Source organism: Polyodon spathula, chromosome 12 (genome assembly GCF_017654505.1).
Source record: "Polyodon spathula isolate WHYD16114869_AA chromosome 12, ASM1765450v1, whole genome shotgun sequence".
In the NCBI taxonomy this organism is placed as follows: domain Eukaryota; kingdom Metazoa; phylum Chordata; class Actinopteri; order Acipenseriformes; family Polyodontidae; genus Polyodon; species Polyodon spathula.
The window spans coordinates 8,961,106-8,980,426 of record NC_054545.1 but is presented as its reverse complement, the minus strand read 5'-3'; the positions used below and the strand labels follow the sequence as shown (position 1 = coordinate 8,980,426).

The following is a 19,321-nucleotide window of genomic DNA, read 5'->3' as shown; positions in this document are numbered from 1 at the left end:
GTATTATAATTCCATTTATAGATATGAGTGGTGATCAATAAAATCGGGCCATTACTTATAACTTTTGTGGGCAACAGCTAGAAAATGAAAATAAACAAATTAGGTGGATTTTACAGCCGGGATTTTCAAGCAAATGACAGTGGATTTAGGAACAGTGAATACTGACACTGTTCAAATCTCATATCATATGGACATGTTCAAAATGTAAGTGCTACACACAGACGTATAGACAGGCATCACTTAACTTGATTTTATGCTACCCTCAACTGCCTAGAAAAAGTCTGAACCAAGTTTCATCACCATAAGATCCTCTTGCTATATGTACACACAAGAAGCTATTGGATAGCTCCATCACAAAAAACAGTGTGAATAATAATACAGCCCTACATAACCCAGGTAATAGCAAACAAACACATAACTGGCCATTCAAGTCCATTTAGTTCATTTCTGTCCATAAAAAGGGAGGATATAAAATGGCAGTATTTAGATACAATACTGCAAAGCTGAGCATGCAATGCTTTTCAGATCATGGTGCAAATAAACGAATGTGATTTTGCAAACACACACAGGTAAGTCTGTTTGTGATGTGATAGCACAAAGTCAGATGTCAGTCTACACTAACAGATTAGGCAGCTAGACAGAGATTTCACATCAAGCCTGTTGTGTTAACACTGAGTTAATACATGTGAGAGAGCCAAGATAGGTCAACTGATGAGCACACACAACCATATCAATGCAACGTATAGAACAGTTCTATTCTTGATTTCCATGAAACGTGGTTTAAAGTTAAAATCGGTCTACATATGTGTGGCAGAGCAAAGCTCTGCCCTTTTTAAATTGGCAGGGATGGGGTTAATTTCCCCTACCTGCCTGGGTTTATTATGTTCAGGTGGCTGGGGTTGATTAGGTTAATTAACGATCAATCAGCGCCCAGCCACCTGACATAAAAGGAGGCCTCTGCGTCTCATTTAGGAGGAGGGAGCTGAGGAAGCAGGTTGGTGGTTTTTGGTGTGTGATTTTTGAATTTTGATAAATCCAGTGAAGGCATTGCCCAGCCTGGAAATTGTTAGTTTTGCTTTTTTGTCTTTCTTTTTGTGTTTAAATCGCTTTGTTTTGGCCCTTGTGCCCTTTTATTTTTGTGTATTTATAATAAAATAATTATTTTACTATAAATACAAAAAATATTTTGCAAAAGTCAATGCCTTTGAAAGATCACACAGGGATTGGATTCATGCCGTTTACTGTTTAACAAGCAGGCATGTATTGTTCAGGGAGTTCAGCTCAAATGTGCAAAGATATATACATTGTAATAACCATAAATGTGTGGATCTAAAACAAATGTTTGTGAATGTCACTACAGAAGTCAAATGTTGTTGTTTTAAGTGCAGAAGACAAAAAGTGTACAAAAAAACACAACTGTTAAAGTATTTCCTTTCAGCACTTTGATTACAGTGTTAACCCCAGAAAGTATATTTTTATACATTCAAATACACACGATTGATCAGATTTTTATCTAAACAACCTTGACTGTTACTATGTGTTAATATAGCAATTTAGAAACTAGGGGCACTGCCAGAATCATCACTATGTTCCCAATAAACAATGAAACTCCTGTATCTAATTAGATTTTTGTATACATGCAAAATTACAAAAGATCTAGGGTTGCCAACAACATGATAATAAACAAATGTGTTCTCTAACTGGGATAGTCTAGCTCTAGCAAATCATAGTTCATTGAGGAACAACAGTCCTACACACACATTCTGTGAAAAAAAAGTAGCAGATGTTGCCAAGATACGAACCCTAGAGGTAGGTCCAGCCTAACTGGCATCCACCTGAGACCAGTAGAGATCGTTGTGCAGTGTTAAGGCAAACCAGCCCCCAGTCAATATAGGTTCCAAGCCAAAAGGAAGTAGACTTAACACGAAACCACAAACCAGGACAGGCCTTAATTTAAATAAGAAGAAAAACAAATTCGCCATAACCGTTTCCCCAGAGAGAGAAGAAATTAAACAGTTCTTGATTTCATTTATGGTTTTGGCAATTCCTGGAATTACACCTGTAAACTTAAAATGCAGTCTTGCTGGACACAAAGTTAAGTATTTGGTCTGCAAGACATTTTTTTCCCCTCTGAAAAAGTGTGCTGTGTTGAGTGAATCTCACCTTGTGTCATGAATTAGACTCCTTTTCACTGTCACAGCAGACCCTTAAAAAGGTTATAGTTAATTAAGTAACTCCACAAATCTTAGCTGCTGTACACTTCCCAGATTGTTTATTCTGTAAGAAAACAATGTTAAAAAAAGTGCATACCTTACTTTCAGGTAGCTTTACATCCAAGTCATATAAACAAGATACTTGACTTTTTTTCCTTCTGGAATTGCATGTAACATGTTTAAATATGTACCAAAAACATCCTTACTTTTTATAAGAAACAGCAGACGCATCCACTACTTTATTAAGCAAAACTTAAAGGACAAACGATTAAATTTTTTCATAACAAATTCTATCCTTTGACCCAATTGGATCAGTGAATTAAAATATAGACAGGTACGGTGGAACTATCCCTGATCTATTATAAAGACAATATAGACGTTGAGACTCACTGATCCACAAGTATTAGTGGAAGGTACAGGGAAATGACCTGTGAATCACAGGATGAGTGCTTAATTTTCTGCAGATCCAGCTAATTTCAGCTTTCTATCTGTGAAATCCTGCTGCCTTTACCAATGTCAGGAAATCATCCCATTTGAGCAGAGCAGCTGCCTGCATTGAATAACTTAGAATGGCTGCTACCGCCTGCAGACAAACCAGAATCAGGTCTTTAATGCTTGATAAATAAGGCATGCTGAAAGCATGAAGAAAAAAAAACACAAAAAAAAAACACATATATTACCAGCCTACCCCTCCGCCCTTCTAAAACTGTGAGGATGATGGTGTCTAGCCAGTGGAGGGACTGAGTAGTTGGAGAGCAGTTGTCATGGCTTATCTAAAAATAAACTTGCTTTAAAATGAATAATCCCAAAACTCAGTTTCTGCTCATCTGTTTCTTTTATTGGCAGCGTACCCCACTTCAAGGCTTGAAGTATAACAACACTTCAGGGCTTTAACTTTTAACATGTATTTTTAGTAAAAATAAATCCAAATGTAATAATTAATATGTCGTGATTACAGTCAAACATTTTGAATGTGGTCTGTTCAGTGAATAACCACCAGAGTTCAAAGAGGACAGGGAGAACATTTCATGATTGAACTTTATCCTTATCCATTTCCCTAAAACAAGCAGCGTAGGCAATCACTAAATACAGCCCCTTTGACTAATTACTCTGTAAACACACCTGTGCATTAATGACAAATAATAAAGAAAAGGAACTGACTGCAGTGATTTATACCTCAAAATAAAGAAAATACATCTCAAAATAGAGAAAAAACTAATTCCTTGCCATTAATAATTTTGAACAAAACTTTGTTTAGTAGACTTTAAAAATATATACAACACTTAACAGATCTGTTAAATATGAAACAAAAATGAAGGTACATACTTGACCCAATAAATTCCCCTTTTTTCACAAGCTGAGCCTACAGCATTGTAAGCAACAGATGTTATGAAGCTGCAGAACCTTGAAGGCATGAGCCCAATCTAAGAAGTTTCTGCCTGGACTCATCCAGCACCTGACCAGTCCTGGTGCAATCAGGCAAGCTACCCAGTACAAACCTGCCTATCCTTACTAACCAGCAGGGGAGTAAAGGCTAATGTAGCAGTCCTTGTAGGTCCTCAGTCAATATTAACAATTTGGCTAAGATATTGGGGACCTCTTTTTGTACTATTATCTGAGAAAAGGAGGATCACAACATCTAGTTAACTGAAAATACTGCTAAAATGTAAAACAGTTTCCTCTAATCAAAGCTACATCTTCTGTATGTGTATTCAAGTGCACATTGTCATAGTGTTTTCTTTGTTTATTTGTGGTCCAGTTAGACCTGAACTGCCTCTGGAACTGAATTTGCATATTTCCCAGGCTAGATACGAATCATAAATGTGGTTGTATTGCGCAGCACCACCCAGCTCAAACTGATCAAGCAGTTTCCAAATTGTCTTTACTTTGTTTTTTGTTTCTGCTGCACCAACTGCAGACATTTGCATGTTCATGGGAATCTGACCTTCTCACATTGCACAAAGTGCAATGAAACTGAACGGTTCTTATTCATTTTTTTTGTTTTTTGTTACAACCCAGTAAATTTTATCCAATTCCAGAGAAAATAATTGTAATCTTCATGCTTCAATCTTGCACAGCGTTTTGAAATGAAGTTGAATATTCAACTTTGATCATATGTACAAATTATTAGGGTTCATGTTCTATGTAGTTTTATCACACATGAACTGTGAATTATAGCACAAACATGGATTGCAAAAGCATAACATACCTTGAAAAACAGAGATTGTGACACTTAAGTATGGACCATTGCTGCAAGTTTACCTGTCAGAGCCTATTACAACAACCAGTGAAATAAATTGTTTTAAACTTACAAATCATCTGTCAAAATTAACAAAAGCTCCATTGTGACAGAAAGGCTTAATAAATAACAAACTTGACAACGTAATGGAAATTTGATGATTCATAAGACTGCTCTATGCAAAGACGGCACGCTTCAAAAAACTATCGGTAGGGCAGAACTTTGCATGTATTTTAATAAGAGGTCACCGTACGTTCAGATACTGTGGAGTATTTACTCGTTAACATCACAGTAAGTAAAACGATCCAGTATTTCGTAACAGTGCTCTAGTAACTAAAGTAAAACTAACTAAAGTCTTGTCGTTCTCATTCAGGTATTTCTACCAATGTGTTCAAAACTCTCTCTACAAGGCTAAGCGCTTTCAGAGGTCAGATACAAAGCTTGAGCTGACAAGCCTGACAGGCTGTTTACTTTGCAGCAAAACTTAAGGGTGGACTGCAGAATCTATTTTAAATATCGTACAGCCATTATGTAGCTGGCAAAATTATAATAATAATAATAAAAAGTTAATACACAATTTCCTTAATATATTATTAAATACATTATACATTTTTGCTCCCCACAGGACAGATTTCACACTTGGGATTAAATTTCTACTGCAACACTGACTAACTGAATTACTAATGATGGGAATCGGTGGGTAAAATACAAATTGATAATCAGCCTTTACACAATGACTGAATTTAAAATAATGTTTCACTTATTTTCCAGAGCAGTGCTACTGTTTCAATAGTATATGCATGTTCAGTGTGAATGTAAAAGTTAAAATACATTCTGTATTGCCCTTTCATTTTGTTATTTACAAAAGAATGGCTTGAGCTTCTCCTATGAAAAAGATGCAAGAACAATAAAGGAAAAAAAAAGACAATTTCTGTTTCTATTAATGTAAATATCTATACACATTTATAAGCCAAAAGCAAAACAGCAATTACTAAGAAAACAGCTTTCTACCCAATTAATAGATGCACTCTTTGATGTCAGTGCATCAGTTGCGATTCAGATTGTTTTAGACGAAGTAGAGTACCTGTGCCTTTTTGACACACACACACACAAATCATAAGTGGACAAGTGACTTTATATAGCTATTGTACCCTGTACAGTTGTGTAAGTATATATGCATGTGTAGCTATTTAGTTTACAATGTATTCAGACAAAATTATTTCCTGCTGATAATACATACAGAAAATTGGAATCTTGAAACAAAATACTCAACATTCACGAGGAGTTTAAAAAACACTGTTACTACAACGACACAGACACTGCATTTCAATGGGTACATTCAGGTTAAAGCATATTTTGATGCAGTTGCTTGATCTGCTTAAAGTCACTAATTTAAAAATGTTGTGCAATTTATTTCTCAGTGAAGCTGGCATTCTCTAGTGGCATCTTGTTTTGCTAACCCCTTCTTTGATGCCATTTTTACCTTTGAAGACAAAACAAAAATACAGCAAAAGCGTCGTAACCAGAGCTGGCATTCTACCGAGGCCAAACTCAGGTTTCAAGCTATAGCTGGCAATCTTTATATGACTGCTTGGTGTTTACTGTTCAACCTCTAAATCTGTGTTACACGGCAAACCAACAGAGACAATTAAGGAGTCTTATGTACTTTACCTTAATTTCTACATAAGCACCAGCATTTCTGATGCAAAAAAACCCAACTGCGGACATTGGTGTCCTCATAGCCAATTACAGCCATGACAGCAATGCGGCTTTCAAATATGCAAATAAAACTGTTGAATACATGTTTCAATTTGCCATAGTAGTGCACCTTGACAAACATACCTGAAGTCTTGGAAGGAAGTCAGTGAAGCAGGCAGCTACAACCGGGACAGAAGTTTGATAAAGCACATTTAAAAGAACAACATTCACTGAGAATTAACCTTAATTTAAAGTCACTGGTCACTGAATTATCACCCAACTCTGAAAAATAACTCTGACTGCCAATAATACACAAGGTTATATTTGAGGGTCTGTTTACAAGCACGGTCAAGTTAGCAATGTAAAAGTAAGTGCAAGGTTCTGCTACTGCACTTATTAAAGAGCACTGGTGCAATTTCTATAAACTTATCTACCTCACAATATAATAGAATTTTAAGCAAACAATATTATTGTATAATTGTGTAAACATGTTGTCCTTGCAGGCTCCAACTATTCCTGGAATCTTATCCATGTTGTTTTAGAAAGGGCACCTCTGAAAACTGCTACAACAAAAAAAAGAGCCATGAAAAGGTTATGCATCTGCCAAATCCAACTGAATATTCCTAGCCAATAAAACATTATTTCCGTCATTTCCAGTGCTATATAAATTAATTGGTAAAGCACAATTCTTTTTTTTCCAGACTTCCTCAGTGATGTGTTTACATGGAACTGGTGAGGTTATTCAAGTGGTCTACTTTTCCATCAGCCATGGCCACATCTCAAAATAGGTGCACCTGGCCAGGAGCAAATTGCTCTTTTCAATCGATATCAAAAGATCACTAGGCAACTGACATTCATATACATGTTATACAGCCATAGATGACTTCCTTCAAACAAATTTCTTAATCTGAACTTAATCTGAACTTAATCTGTACTTAATCTGAATATAATCCAAGAAAAGGCAAGATTAATAAAAATAAATGAAAAGCAATCTAATTTACAGTTAGCAAATACGTGAATTTGTGTACAAGTCTCAGTAATAAAAATTTAAATTTCTCCTTATTTAAATACAGTTACAACATCTGCAGTCCAATGCAAAGACTGTCTGTTTATTTTTTGCTCTGAATCATTTGAAGGCTGCAGGTAGCCTGTAATTCAGTGATTAGCAATTGCTGTTCATCAAAAACAGCACAAAACACAGTGTATAACTGTTAATCCCAGTAATTATCCAATATGTCACCCAGCCTAGTTTGCTTATTAGCACAGCATCCTGCTAACATTTTCCCAAAAAAGGGTATTTTAAAAGTGTTTGATAAAAAAAAAGGACCATGAACTATAATAATTGAATTACAGTTTTATGTGCTTTTATTTTTACAATATAACTTAAATAACAAAATTAATAAGTACAAGAAATTAGTCCCCTAAACATTTAAGCTAATGACAAATTAAGGTTCAACTGGACATTGTGGTCAAACATAAAGAGAAATGGTTCAAGCTATAATATCCTAATTACATGGTGCCTTTAAGCCCTTGACTATTGACTTCAAACCCTTCCAGAGATCATTTAAGAAGCTCAACTCCACCTTCCCCAAGTCTGAAATAAAAGTTTTCAGTCCCGAGCTACAGTGCATCCTTCCCACCCCCTAGAGCACGTGGTTTACTACAAAAAAAAAAGAAAATAGACCAAGAGGTTTTAGGATTTATTTTTTAATCCTTCCAAATACAGTAGCGACCTGGACAAGCAATGAATGTATATCTAACAAATTTCAATTTATTACCATAACCTCGACGACCGTACTAAATAAGTCTACTTCAGTGATTTTTTTTCCTTTTTGATGATCCCAATAAAAAAAAAAGTCTTGCTAACAGGCTCTATGTTTCTATGTTGGGGAAGAAAGGCATGTTAGCAATAAGCTGCTGAGCAGCACTGATGAAGCCGACCTTCTATTGCTGACGAAGTCCTAGTAATTTTCCATGCAATAATGAATATGAAAAAAAAAAAAACTTAACAGAACCCGTTAAAACAGCAGTGCCCAAATGCACGCTATTAATAACAACAACAAATTTGTATGCAAATATTTCTAAAAAAAAAATTTACAAAAGCAGTTAGAATCCTTCACTTGGCACATTGCCTACAATGTGATGGCTGAACACCAGAAAATGCATTTGTTTCAATGTTGTGTCAGTTTTGTGAGTCACTGGGGTAGTTCAGGGACGGAGCCCTATTACTTTCAGCCCTCCCAGCTTTTCTTTTCCTTTAATTTAGAAAGCCTGTTCCTGACTGTATAATGCAATTTGTAAAACCAGACAGAAAAACCTGTTCTTTGGTTTAGTATGATATCTTAAGAGACACAGGAAGAACAGCAATAGATTAGTGCACTCTAAATAACAATAATACATTTTCATGTTTCTTTTACTTGAAGGCAGCACAGCATGCTCATGAGAGTTTAGGTCAATATTATCATATAAGCTTACAACAACAAAGACCACTGGCATTTTTTATTTGGAGTAGACAAATTCTGCCCAAATAGGTCCACATTGTTAATACAAACACTAGGTTAAAAGGTTCAAGCAATGTTATTATAACTTCCAACATGTTTGAAAGTCATACGTTCTTTGTCCAGGCATACTCTACTGAAAACCCATACATTCCACATGTGTGGCTGAGCCAGCCACTGCTGAACAAAGGAACGTTTTTACTGTCTTCAGAGACCTTTCAGTAAGTACTTCAATATAGGCACCTCATCACTCAAACCTTTCAATAGACTTGCTTCATGGTTTAAGAAAGCACTGAGCAGCACATGATCCCGAAGTATCTTCACAACAGAGGTTTCTCTAAAGATTAAAATATGACTTGTCACTGTCAGGAATTACTTTAGACCTGAAGAATCCAGTATATCATATAAGCTTTACAAAAAGTAAGGTAAAGTAATGGTCTATGGGAAAATGAAGTTATTTTTTAAAATGTTATATATTTTTTTGATTTTGTGTGCCCCAGCAAAGACTGGTGACCTCACACAGCTAGCACGCAAACCTGCGCTGTATGACTCACACTGCATGCACCTTGGATGTTCTTTTAGGTGTTGCACATGGGGACTCCCTGGGAAAGTGATGTTCATTGCCAGCAATACCTTGTTTACATGTCCGTGGCCACATTCTTAAAAGCACAATCTGGTTATAACGTTCTCAAATCTGGGGTTCTCTGATTAAAAAAAAAGAAAAAGAAAAAACAGCACAAAGAGGGCCAGCAACGTCTTACTTTAGCAAAGAATTAGGAATTCATTTTGAGACCTTCTAATGATGGAGTACTTCATTTATTAACTGCAAACTGATGCATGCTCTTTTGAAAAATGCCTACAATGACGTTGTTGAAAAGGTAAATAATAAAATTTGCATTTATTAAACAAAAAAAATTATGCAGCTGTCTCTAAATATACTGCAATTCAAAGCTTGAAAGAGCATTTACTGCTCTGTCTTTTTTTTTTTTTTTTTTTTTTTTTACAAAAACAACATGCTTCAGATGCTGCTGGCAGGACTGACACAGCTCATCTTTCTGTGGGCATTAGCATGATGACTGATGTAAAACAGGAAGCTGCAAACAGGATCTATAGTAGGATGTATTACGATGCCCTCTATATCAGAGGGTGTGTACAGTCTGCACACTTGTGTGGCAGGATCACGTTTCCAAAAAACAAAAACAATGAATACCTTTTTATACCTTTAAATATTACTAAAAATCATATTATCAAATGTACACCCCCCCCCCCCCCCCCCCATCCTCAATCACGAAAGAGTAAGTGGAATCATTTATAAATCGCTGGATCAGAAATATTACCATTCCACAGCAGTTTGAGCCATTCCTCATTTTAAGATTACTTAACTGCAATGTAATAAGAGTCATATTCCACCCCTCTTAACCCCCCCCACCTACACTTTCAACCAGTTTGTTTAATGATGTTTATAATTAAGTAAAGTAACTAATATCACCTAAACCTGTAATAACATAACTTTCTGGAACATTGGACACAAAAGTTTTGTTAGGTTGAACTAAAATAAATAAATAATAAGAAGACCAAGAAAAGAAGAAGCATTTTGACAAACCTACTATAAAAGGTGACCCATGTATTAAATAACATTTATAAAAATAAAAAGTGACATTTTACCTCAGACAACTTGTTAAACTATACAATACTTTTTTGAGATCTATATCAAGGATCCACAAATTCCTATTTGCAAAGTAGCCATCATACCGCTAGTTTTCACTGTCCTGAAAAAGAACATGATCTTTTGAAAAATGGCCAAGATCACATGTCTTTTTTTTCTAGAGTTTTTACAGTTGTTGGATGTGTTTCATACAGTAAAACCGTGACGGCAACACAGACTACCAGACCTCCACCACTATCACAATGAGATTCAGAAACTGTAATACATACATTCCATTTGTTCTTTTTTAAAAATTTGTATTCATTAACCAATAATAATAATAATAATAATAATAATAATAACAATAATAATAAAAACTTAAACATACCGATTATTTAGCTGCAATAGAACAGTCAATATCTTTACTGTGATTATATATTAAGCATCTTCAGTAAAAAAAAAAAAAAAGACTTGAAAAAACCTTATGAAGGCATAAGTTGAATGGCTTGTTCCATACTGTAAACAGTCCTATTCAATTTCATTTTAAATGTGTATTTACTGATATTAATCTGTAGTTTGCACGTATACATACACACACACACACACACACAGAAGAGGTGGCTTCATAGGGTGGTCGCTCATACATGAGGTATTGTTTGCAATCTTTTACAATAACCTTTTGACTTGGTACTTTGAATGCTTTCCCCCTGAAACATATTAAATATGTATCTTATTATTATATATTCTTTAGATACTTCACATTGAATGTTAGTTTGAGGGGTGTATTTGCAGCTGAAGGGCTTGTTGTATAACATGCTCACACGTTGAATAAAATCAAGTATATTTCTGTGTGTTACCTAGTTGGGTGGCGCCACCTTATGGATATAACATATCATTTAAAATAGAAATAGAATCGTCATTTCACAACTAAATACAATAGGCACTAGGAAGACAAATTAATGACAAATGATCAGCCAACATAAAACGATGATTGCCGTAACAAAATCATATTCTTCAAAACTTCATTAGGCTTGTCATTATATGTTACAAAAAATTACAAAAAGCGTAACCCATGAATTATATAACATTTGATATTTGAAACAAACAAACAAACAAACAAACAAAATAACGTGATTTACTAATGCTTTGTGAATAAGACAGAGATGGGCGGATGTACAGACAGATACCATCCATATGCCCACAATCGGAAATTGTCAATACTTTACGCTAGATAATGTAAATGTCAAGTTTCATGACAATGGATAAACAGTTCTCCAAATATATAAAAACATTAAATTTTACACTGAGTATTTATGTTTATGTACGACCAGCTCCACTATATCCTCCTCACAGGGGATAATAACACCTGCATGCACAAATTACCGAAAATCAAACTCGAGGGAAAGCTTGGATCGCCTGGTTCACTGCTCATTCGCAAGATAGCAGCTCCCTCTTGTGGTTAAAAAAAAAAAAAAAGTTATTTTGTAAAGTATCAGAAAGTAGTATTTCAGCCTCATTCCAGTGTAAAATTGAACAGAGAAAACTACAGATTTAGACTGGCTGTTCTTTCAATCTAGTTATATTTCTGGTGATGATTTTAAGTGAGACTTACCTTTGTACATATCAACTAGTAGTTCTTATTCTTTAATTTGCTTCTCTGCAACAGTTCTGAGCTCCACTTCATTTTTGAAGGAATCTTCCCTTAAACAAAAAAATAAATAAAAAAAGGCAAATCAACCAATCATTTTATATGCTGTCTATTTAAAAACAAAACAAAACAAAAAAAAAAAACAACCCTGGTGCAGAAGGAGTGTGCTGCATGGGTATCTCTGGGACAGGAAAATCGAAAAGGTTGGTCAGACCAGTCCAAAGCTTATCTTCTCAATGTCAACACATTCAATTGAAAACAAAGCTGCCCTTGTTCTGAGGCATCATTCCTTACACAGTACTGTACAATCACTTTCTGTGATGCAATGCAGTCCAAAGGTCTAGAAATAATCTGACTACAAGTTCCAGAATGTGATTAGGGGACAGTAAGTACAGGCTTTATCTATAGTACCTTATTTAAACTATGCAGTAAAAATAATAACAATAACAATAATAACACATTTTAAAAAACACAAAAAAACCCCACACAAATCAAAGAACAAAAAGATCCTGAGTACAGCAATGTCTCTGGTGCTAAAAACAAACAAACAAACAAACAAACAAAACAAATAATTAGACATGTAGAGCTGTATGGTCAGTAATGTCAGTCCTACATAACTTTGACACAATTTATTGTATTTAAAGCTATTACAAACATACTGTCTGTCTGCCTTGCTGTAGTGTTATTTTTGTCAAAGTCCAAATAAGCCTGTCATACGATGATTTCTAAGGGGATTATAGCATAGAGTTATTTCTAATTTAGGACGACTACCATTAGTAGCAGAGGTAGAAAACAAAAAGAGGAGTCTGTCTCTACTTTTCACTTAAATGCATTTGCTTACCTTACAGCTGAAATCTAAAAGGAATGGTTTCCGATCCCATCCAATCTAGAACAGTAGGGATATGTAGTATATCAATTAACTACAATGTGCTGAGGTCAATTTGTCTGGTATACTATATGCAGAAGTGTACGGCAAGCAACAAACTACAGAATACTTTTTTATTATTATTATTATTTTTTATTTATTTTTTTTTTTGGGGGGGGGGGGGGGGGGGGGGAGGGGGAGGGCTGAATACTCACAATAGAAAGCTGGGGAGATCTGATACTCACAATAACCTGCTAAATAATGTCCTAACTATCACAAATGGAGTACAGTGGTTCTCTCTATAGAAAAAGTAGGTGGTGCACATCGCTTCGGATATCATTCATATGCATTTCTGTAGCAGGAGAAAGCCACACTAGAAATGCGGTTAACAATGTGTTAATTACTTTGCACCACACAAACAAAACACGTGCAACTTTATTGCAAGAATGTTTCAGCAAAAACACAGCAGCTGATGTAGCTACTCCACACCTTGTGTGCAAAACTACACATTACCTCGCCACAAAGAAGAAAATGCAATAACACAAAAAACAAAAACACTTACTTCTCCACAAGCTCTCCTTTTAATCTAGTTATTTTTAGCTTAGCCCTGTGAAGGGCACGCTGTACTTCATGAATTTTATCAGCAGCATTCATATTCCTACACAGTTCCACTGCACTGTGACGGGTTTCAGGGGAGCGCTGCCTGCTTAACCTCTTCCCCAGGCAACCAGACAGCGTCCTTCCTCTCTTCTCAGGAACAGTCTGGCAACACGGTAGCACTTCCAGGTCAGCGACAGTCTGCATTAAGAAGCTGGTAAATTAAATTGACTGTAATGTGCAAATTGAACAAACTTGTCCATCGCCTAGAGTCAAACTAATGTCTCGCTCGCCTCTGTTAGCAAACGTTTGTATGGTGATGGTCACAGTTCCTATCATTTACAGAACTGTAAACCCTAGAGTAAAGTTAAATGCAGGCATGAAGAAAAAACACTTTTTTTTTTTTTTTTTTTTTTTTTTTAAAACTGGTACTCTTTAGAAATTCAAAAATCTGTCCAAGCATAAAACATAATATATAATTGACAAATAATTTCACTTTATGAAAAATCGTAAGATAGTTTTACCGTTTGTTGGCGATTCTCGACAACATATTATTATTATTATTATTATTATTATTATTATTATTATTATTATTACCTTATTTAATATTTTCGGATGTATTTATGAAGGACTACTTTTTGTAGGAATATTATCCAGTATAGTGATATTATTATATGTAGAAATATTATTTGTAGAGGGACTATAACTTATAAAAATTGTCAGGAGTTATGTAAGATGATGCAGTATCCAAAGTTATCACTTTACCACCAAAAAATTGGCATAAATGTATAATTTGACTTGGCAGACTATACTGACACATTTCCAAACCAGTAGCGACTTAATAATCGCTTCTTCCTCTAGGTGGCGCTGCAGGAACAGCTGTACATCATGAGGTATGCAGGCTGGAGAGCTCGGAGTGAAACGATTGCGATTGGACAGGGTTTGTTCAATCAGGAAAGTCGTTGTTAGCCGGTGGAAGATTGGGGGGGAATTAACAAGCAAAAAGAGAAAGACCGGACCGAGAAGAAACGAACTGTAAACAGAAATATAGCAAAATGAGTTCCATTGGCACTGGGGTGAGATATATGTGGAAGAAATGTTTTTTCAGTTAAATTAAGGCTAGTGCATGGATACATATACAATACTGTTGATAGCCTTAACTACAGCGACGGCCTGCTCGGCTCACTCAGTGGTGCGGTACCGGTAGTGTAAAATCCTATAGTTTTGTAAGAAAAAAATAAAAAAAAAATAGTAATTTTTAACAATATGTGTTTTTGATATTTGATGTTCCCGCGGTGTTAGTTTAGAGGCTGGTATATTAAGTTATTCCTAAGAAATATCATTATGCAAGTAAGACATTCTTTGCTGAGTCACTTGGATGAGTCGCCGTGGAGAACAGTTGATTTTGAAAGTGAAACCGACGTTAACGTTATATTTATACGATTAGTATAATAATCTGGACGTCCCCCGTAGAATGTAGTACACTTTGTCAATTGCACCAGCTCAAGCAATATCTTAATCGACAAAACACGGACGAGGCATATGCAGAAGCGTTTGTTATACATCGGAATTCGTTTTGGCATGATGCTATAAGTTATGGTTTACGTAATATATGTCGTCTTTACATTGCAGTATGATTTATCCGCCTCCACGTTTTCCCCTGACGGAAGAGTTTTTCAAGTTGAATATGCAACGAAGGCTGTAGAAAACAGCAGGTAAGCTTTTTGAGTCGCATCTACTTCTGGCCATTGTGGAACTGTGAAGTATTAACTCTCATGGTCTCACGTTTAGGTTACTCCTGTACTTGTTTGATGCTGTCGTGTGTGTGTGCTATGTGGAAGTGTTAGTACCAATGTGCTTCTCAAAAAACAATCTTGTTTTTATTTTTACAGCACAGCTGTAGGGATCAGGTGCAAAGATGGGGTTGTGTTTGGAGTTGAAAAGTTAGTTTTGTCCAAACTCTACGAACAGGGTTCAAACAAACGCATCTTTAACATTGATCGACATGTGGGAATGGTAAGACACTGAAACCTATGTCTCTTGCAGCACTGTTGATAATGGAAACTACTGTACTGTTCAACTGTCCTTCAGTCCATTTCTGTACTGTTATTACAAAGGTGTGGAGAAAAAAACAAAGATATAACATGCATGGATTATTGCCAGTCTTTGTCCTGCCTCTTAAATCATGGCAGCCAGAATGAGCAGTGTTTTAACTGATTTATTTATTTTGTATTCTTATTATTCTAGGCAGTGGCAGGTCTCTTGGCAGATGCACGGTCTCTTTCTGAAATAGCTAGAGAAGAAGCTTCTAACTTCAGATCCAACTATGGCCATGACATTCCACTAAAGGTTGGTATCTTCTAAACTAAATGAACAACAAACACACTGCTTTATTGAATTCTGTGTTCAGATTGCCAGTGTATTTTTCATTATAACCCCAGGCTTGTTTGGTGTGGTTATGCTCTGTAGTGATGCTAAAAGAAACCAGTCAAATTCTTGGTTAAACGTTTAAATGTTAAGTCTTTATTGATGCTATCCATGCTCCCTCCTGCAAGAGGATGATGCTCAGGTTCAAATGGATAGTTGATGTAGGAACAGAGGGTAAACTATGATGGTCATAAAATGTTCCCAAGTAAAAGTTGAGAAATGTATTTCCCAATTGACCTATGATGTCTGTATACAAATTTCAAAACAATTGGGATTATACTGAAAAATATATGAATGTGATAATACAGACAACATGGGAAACAGCAAAGGTAAAGTATGGCATTTAATTTAGTTGGATAGTGTATTGTAACTTTTTTATTTATTTATTGAGCTTGTTAACCTGGATACGACTAATATCTGGCTTTAAAAGTTGTCTGGTTTAACCTGATTTACATGATGCTCCCATTTATTCCCCAGTATGACATCTCCCCTTGAGTTTTTCCGATCAGACTAGTCGGCCTGTAAAGTTAACGCTCAACGGTGTTAATACCGTGGAAATAGACCTCTTAGTTTGTACCTTTCCCCTACTGAGTATTTGGGACACTTGCATGTTTTGTTTGAGCAGCTTTACTTGGTTTGCTTTGAAATACGGAATAAAGCAAAATCAATATATGTATTTATATTTTTCACAGCATCTTGCAGACAGAGTGGCAATGTATGCTCATGCATACACACTGTACAGTGCAGTCAGACCTTTTGGCTGCAGGTAAGTGTTTTTTTTTTTTCCCCCCGTGTGTACAATATTACAACATGTAATGCTTAAATCCTGAAGACCACTAATACATGTTGCACTGTTTACTTGTAGGGAACAATTTTCTTTTTTTTTTTTAAGCTTAAACCACGCTTCCCAAGTAGTCAATACCCATACAGTAGATTACCTTGATTCTTATTGTGCTAGGTACTGTGCTGTTTGAATGAGAAGGCACCATCTGCAGTATATTTGTTTATCGGCTAGTAACAATTCTTAATTCAATTTCAGCTTTATGTTGGGATCATATGATGAAGATGATGGTCCTCAGCTATACATGGTTGACCCTTCTGGAATTTCTTACGTGAGTTTGTTTCCTTAACTTTGTAATTAAGTAGAATTTGTTTAATCAATTTACAAAACCCAGGTCATTAACTTTACTCTTGTTGCAAATGGAAATCCTAATGACAAATGTATTGACTTTACTAATGACATTCCATTTTTTGTAGGGTTACTGGGGATGTGCTGTTGGCAAAGCTAAACAAGCTGCAAAAACTGAGATTGAAAAACTCCAGGTAAAATTTCACAAATAATTTAGTCTTCCAAGGAATTGGTTAATGAGCTGCTTTTTTTCTCAACTATGTAAAGCATTGACTTATTTGTTTGTTGTAATTAGATGAAAGAGATGACTTGCAGAGAGCTGGTGAAAGAGGTTGCAAAAATGTAAGTTTGTTTTACTATTTTTCTGTGTTAATGTACGGCTTTTTCTCGTTTCAGTGGGTGAAGTATAGTCTACTTTTGTCTGTTTTAAAGCTGTAGTAATTATGTGCATGAACTGCAGCTCGCATGCTGTGCTTGGATGTTTGTTTTTATGAAAGCTTGTGGGGCATAACCAGGAATCGGTTTACTGCGGAAAAACACAGGTTTTCTATGGTGTCGGAGAATTTTTAGTTTTACATTTGGGGCGGAGTACAAAACATGCAAGGCTTTTCTGTTTGTTTGGTAACCCCGATCAATGCACTTGTCATATAGTCACCAACACAGGCATTTGTGCTTTATTTACATAAACATACTTGTTCAATAAACTTGCTTCCGGTGTACAGAGGTCATGGTTGAACGAGGCGCATTGTCACATTCATGTTAAGTGGCTTGCAGTTTACTTCAGTAGCCAGACATCCATTGTTGTTACTGAACAAGCTGTTGAAAGATGCCGAAAAGGATAAAAAATCACCACCAAAGATCTGTTCAATGAGCCTGGCAATAGCCATTTAGATGGCATGTAACGCAGTTTTTTTTATTTTTTTTTAATCTGAGAATTTTATAATTGCTTAACTTTTTTATAAACAGTTTATTGGATTAACCTGAATTTGTATATCGTTCCATCATGGTGGGGGAACAAAATCCTGAAAAACTTAATGCTGTCTAATAATGTGAGCATAATCATGCAAGTGCACATTAGTGTGGTTTGCTGTGCCGGGCAAACACATCTAGTTTTTTGTTTTCACTTATTTAATTTTAGGTAGTTTTTTTTATTTTTTTATTTCATAGTAATTTAGCAGATGCTTATCATTCTCTGTAAAATCTTAGTTAATATTTGCGCTTTATTCCTAGAATCTACATTGTGCATGATGAAGTAAAAGACAAAGCCTTTGAGCTTGAACTCAGCTGGGTTGGAGAAGGTAATCTTTATTTTTAAAAACAATCAACATACAGAAAAAAAACATACTCAGTATTTTAAATATATATTTTGTAACTTTTCCTCTCATTAAACTTGCTTTCAGTTACAAAGGGCAGGCATGAATTGGTACCAAAAGAACTCAGAGAGGAAGCAGAAAAATATGCTAAAGTAAGTAGTAATTGTGTTTTTGGTAGTTATGCTTTGCATTCACAAGTTCCATATTGTTTGTCTTATGTGAAATATTCAATTTTTTATAGGATTCACTAGAAGAGGAGGATGAATCTGATGAAGATAATATGTAAATAACTCACCCTAACAATGCTCTTGCTTTAAACAAATGTCAGTATCCCAAACTACTACATTTGCAAGTACAGATATTTCTTTACATTATGCTTTTTGTACCTGTCAGCAGATAAGGACTGTGTAACTTTTATCAATTAATTATTTGGGATACTAACTTGCAAGTATGTTTCAGTGAATAACTTGCAGTAAAGTCCTAAGTAGTAGTTATTGTGTATCTCTTCTTTTTTGTATAAATTGGTGTCTGGTTAAGATTTCAATTTTATTTCTAGCTCCAATGTTAAAAATTAGTCCCAGTTCTGATAAACATCACAGATCCTAATTGTGGACTTCCTAATGTTACCTTAGGTAGACCAGGATTAGACTACCAACCAGCAGAGCACTGGCATTCATTTAACTAGACACTCATGCAACATAGATGGGCCAGCAGATCTTTTGACATCCCTCACCTTTTGTTTTAAAAAAATATTTTTTACATACTAAACAAAAGATTTAGGTAGGAGATGAGCCCCCACACCATACCCTGTAAACTGCAACTAAGGTGAATATTTAACTTGCACTGTACATCTGTTGAAGTGGTTTCTAGCTTGTATGTCAGTGGTTGACAAGTTACATGTGATAGGTCATTGCCTTGTAATGTTTTGCACACACAAAAAAAGCATGACAGTTGCCGTTACATTGTTTGGACATTTTCTTCAGCCAAGCTCAAATGAGAAAGCTGTGATCCCGTTAAGAGTTGTGCAACAGTTTATTGGTTTCCGTACA

General features: G+C 35.5%; 2 protein-coding genes across 3 annotated transcripts in view; one reads left to right on the top strand and one right to left on the bottom strand.

The window, feature by feature from the left end:
* LOC121324035 overlaps window positions 1-13,500 on the bottom strand; it is a 26,591-nt gene extending 13,091 nt beyond the window's left edge. Inside the window, exons 1-2 of one of the 2 annotated variants that reach the window (XM_041265423.1) lie at window positions 13,369-13,500; window positions 11,906-11,994 (exon numbers count right to left, since the gene is read on the bottom strand). In XM_041265423.1, coding sequence (XP_041121357.1) covers window positions 11,906-11,915 — 10 coding nt within the window. In that variant the 5' untranslated portion in view covers window positions 11,916-11,994; window positions 13,369-13,500. Of the gene's footprint in view, window positions 1-11,905; window positions 11,995-12,782; window positions 12,828-13,368 lie in introns of those variants that run through there. The other variant, XM_041265424.1, reaches the window with a different exon arrangement.
* An 841-nt stretch (window positions 13,501-14,341) lies between these two features.
* LOC121324581 (proteasome subunit alpha type-3) lies at window positions 14,342-18,975 on the top strand. The gene is made up of 11 exons (XM_041266639.1): window positions 14,342-14,479; window positions 15,036-15,118; window positions 15,296-15,419; window positions 15,651-15,752; window positions 16,523-16,596; window positions 16,870-16,942; window positions 17,088-17,153; window positions 17,255-17,301; window positions 18,190-18,257; window positions 18,360-18,424; window positions 18,514-18,975. Exons 1-11 carry the CDS (start codon window positions 14,459-14,461, stop codon window positions 18,556-18,558), a joined length of 768 nt encoding a protein of 255 aa, XP_041122573.1. The 5' UTR covers window positions 14,342-14,458; the 3' UTR covers window positions 18,559-18,975.
* The last annotated feature ends 346 nt before the right edge of the window (window positions 18,976-19,321 follow it).

Bases quoted from the DNA above. Each gene is read 5' to 3' on its own strand.
- LOC121324581 (XM_041266639.1), top strand. From the start codon at position 14,459: ATGAGTTCCATTGGCACTGGG. The intron at 15,119-15,295 runs GTAAGCTTTTTG...TTATTTTTACAG, and splicing joins AAGGCTGTAGAAAACAGCAG to CACAGCTGTAGGGATCAGGT. The intron at 15,753-16,522 runs GTTGGTATCTTC...TATTTTTCACAG, and splicing joins GCCATGACATTCCACTAAAG to CATCTTGCAGACAGAGTGGC.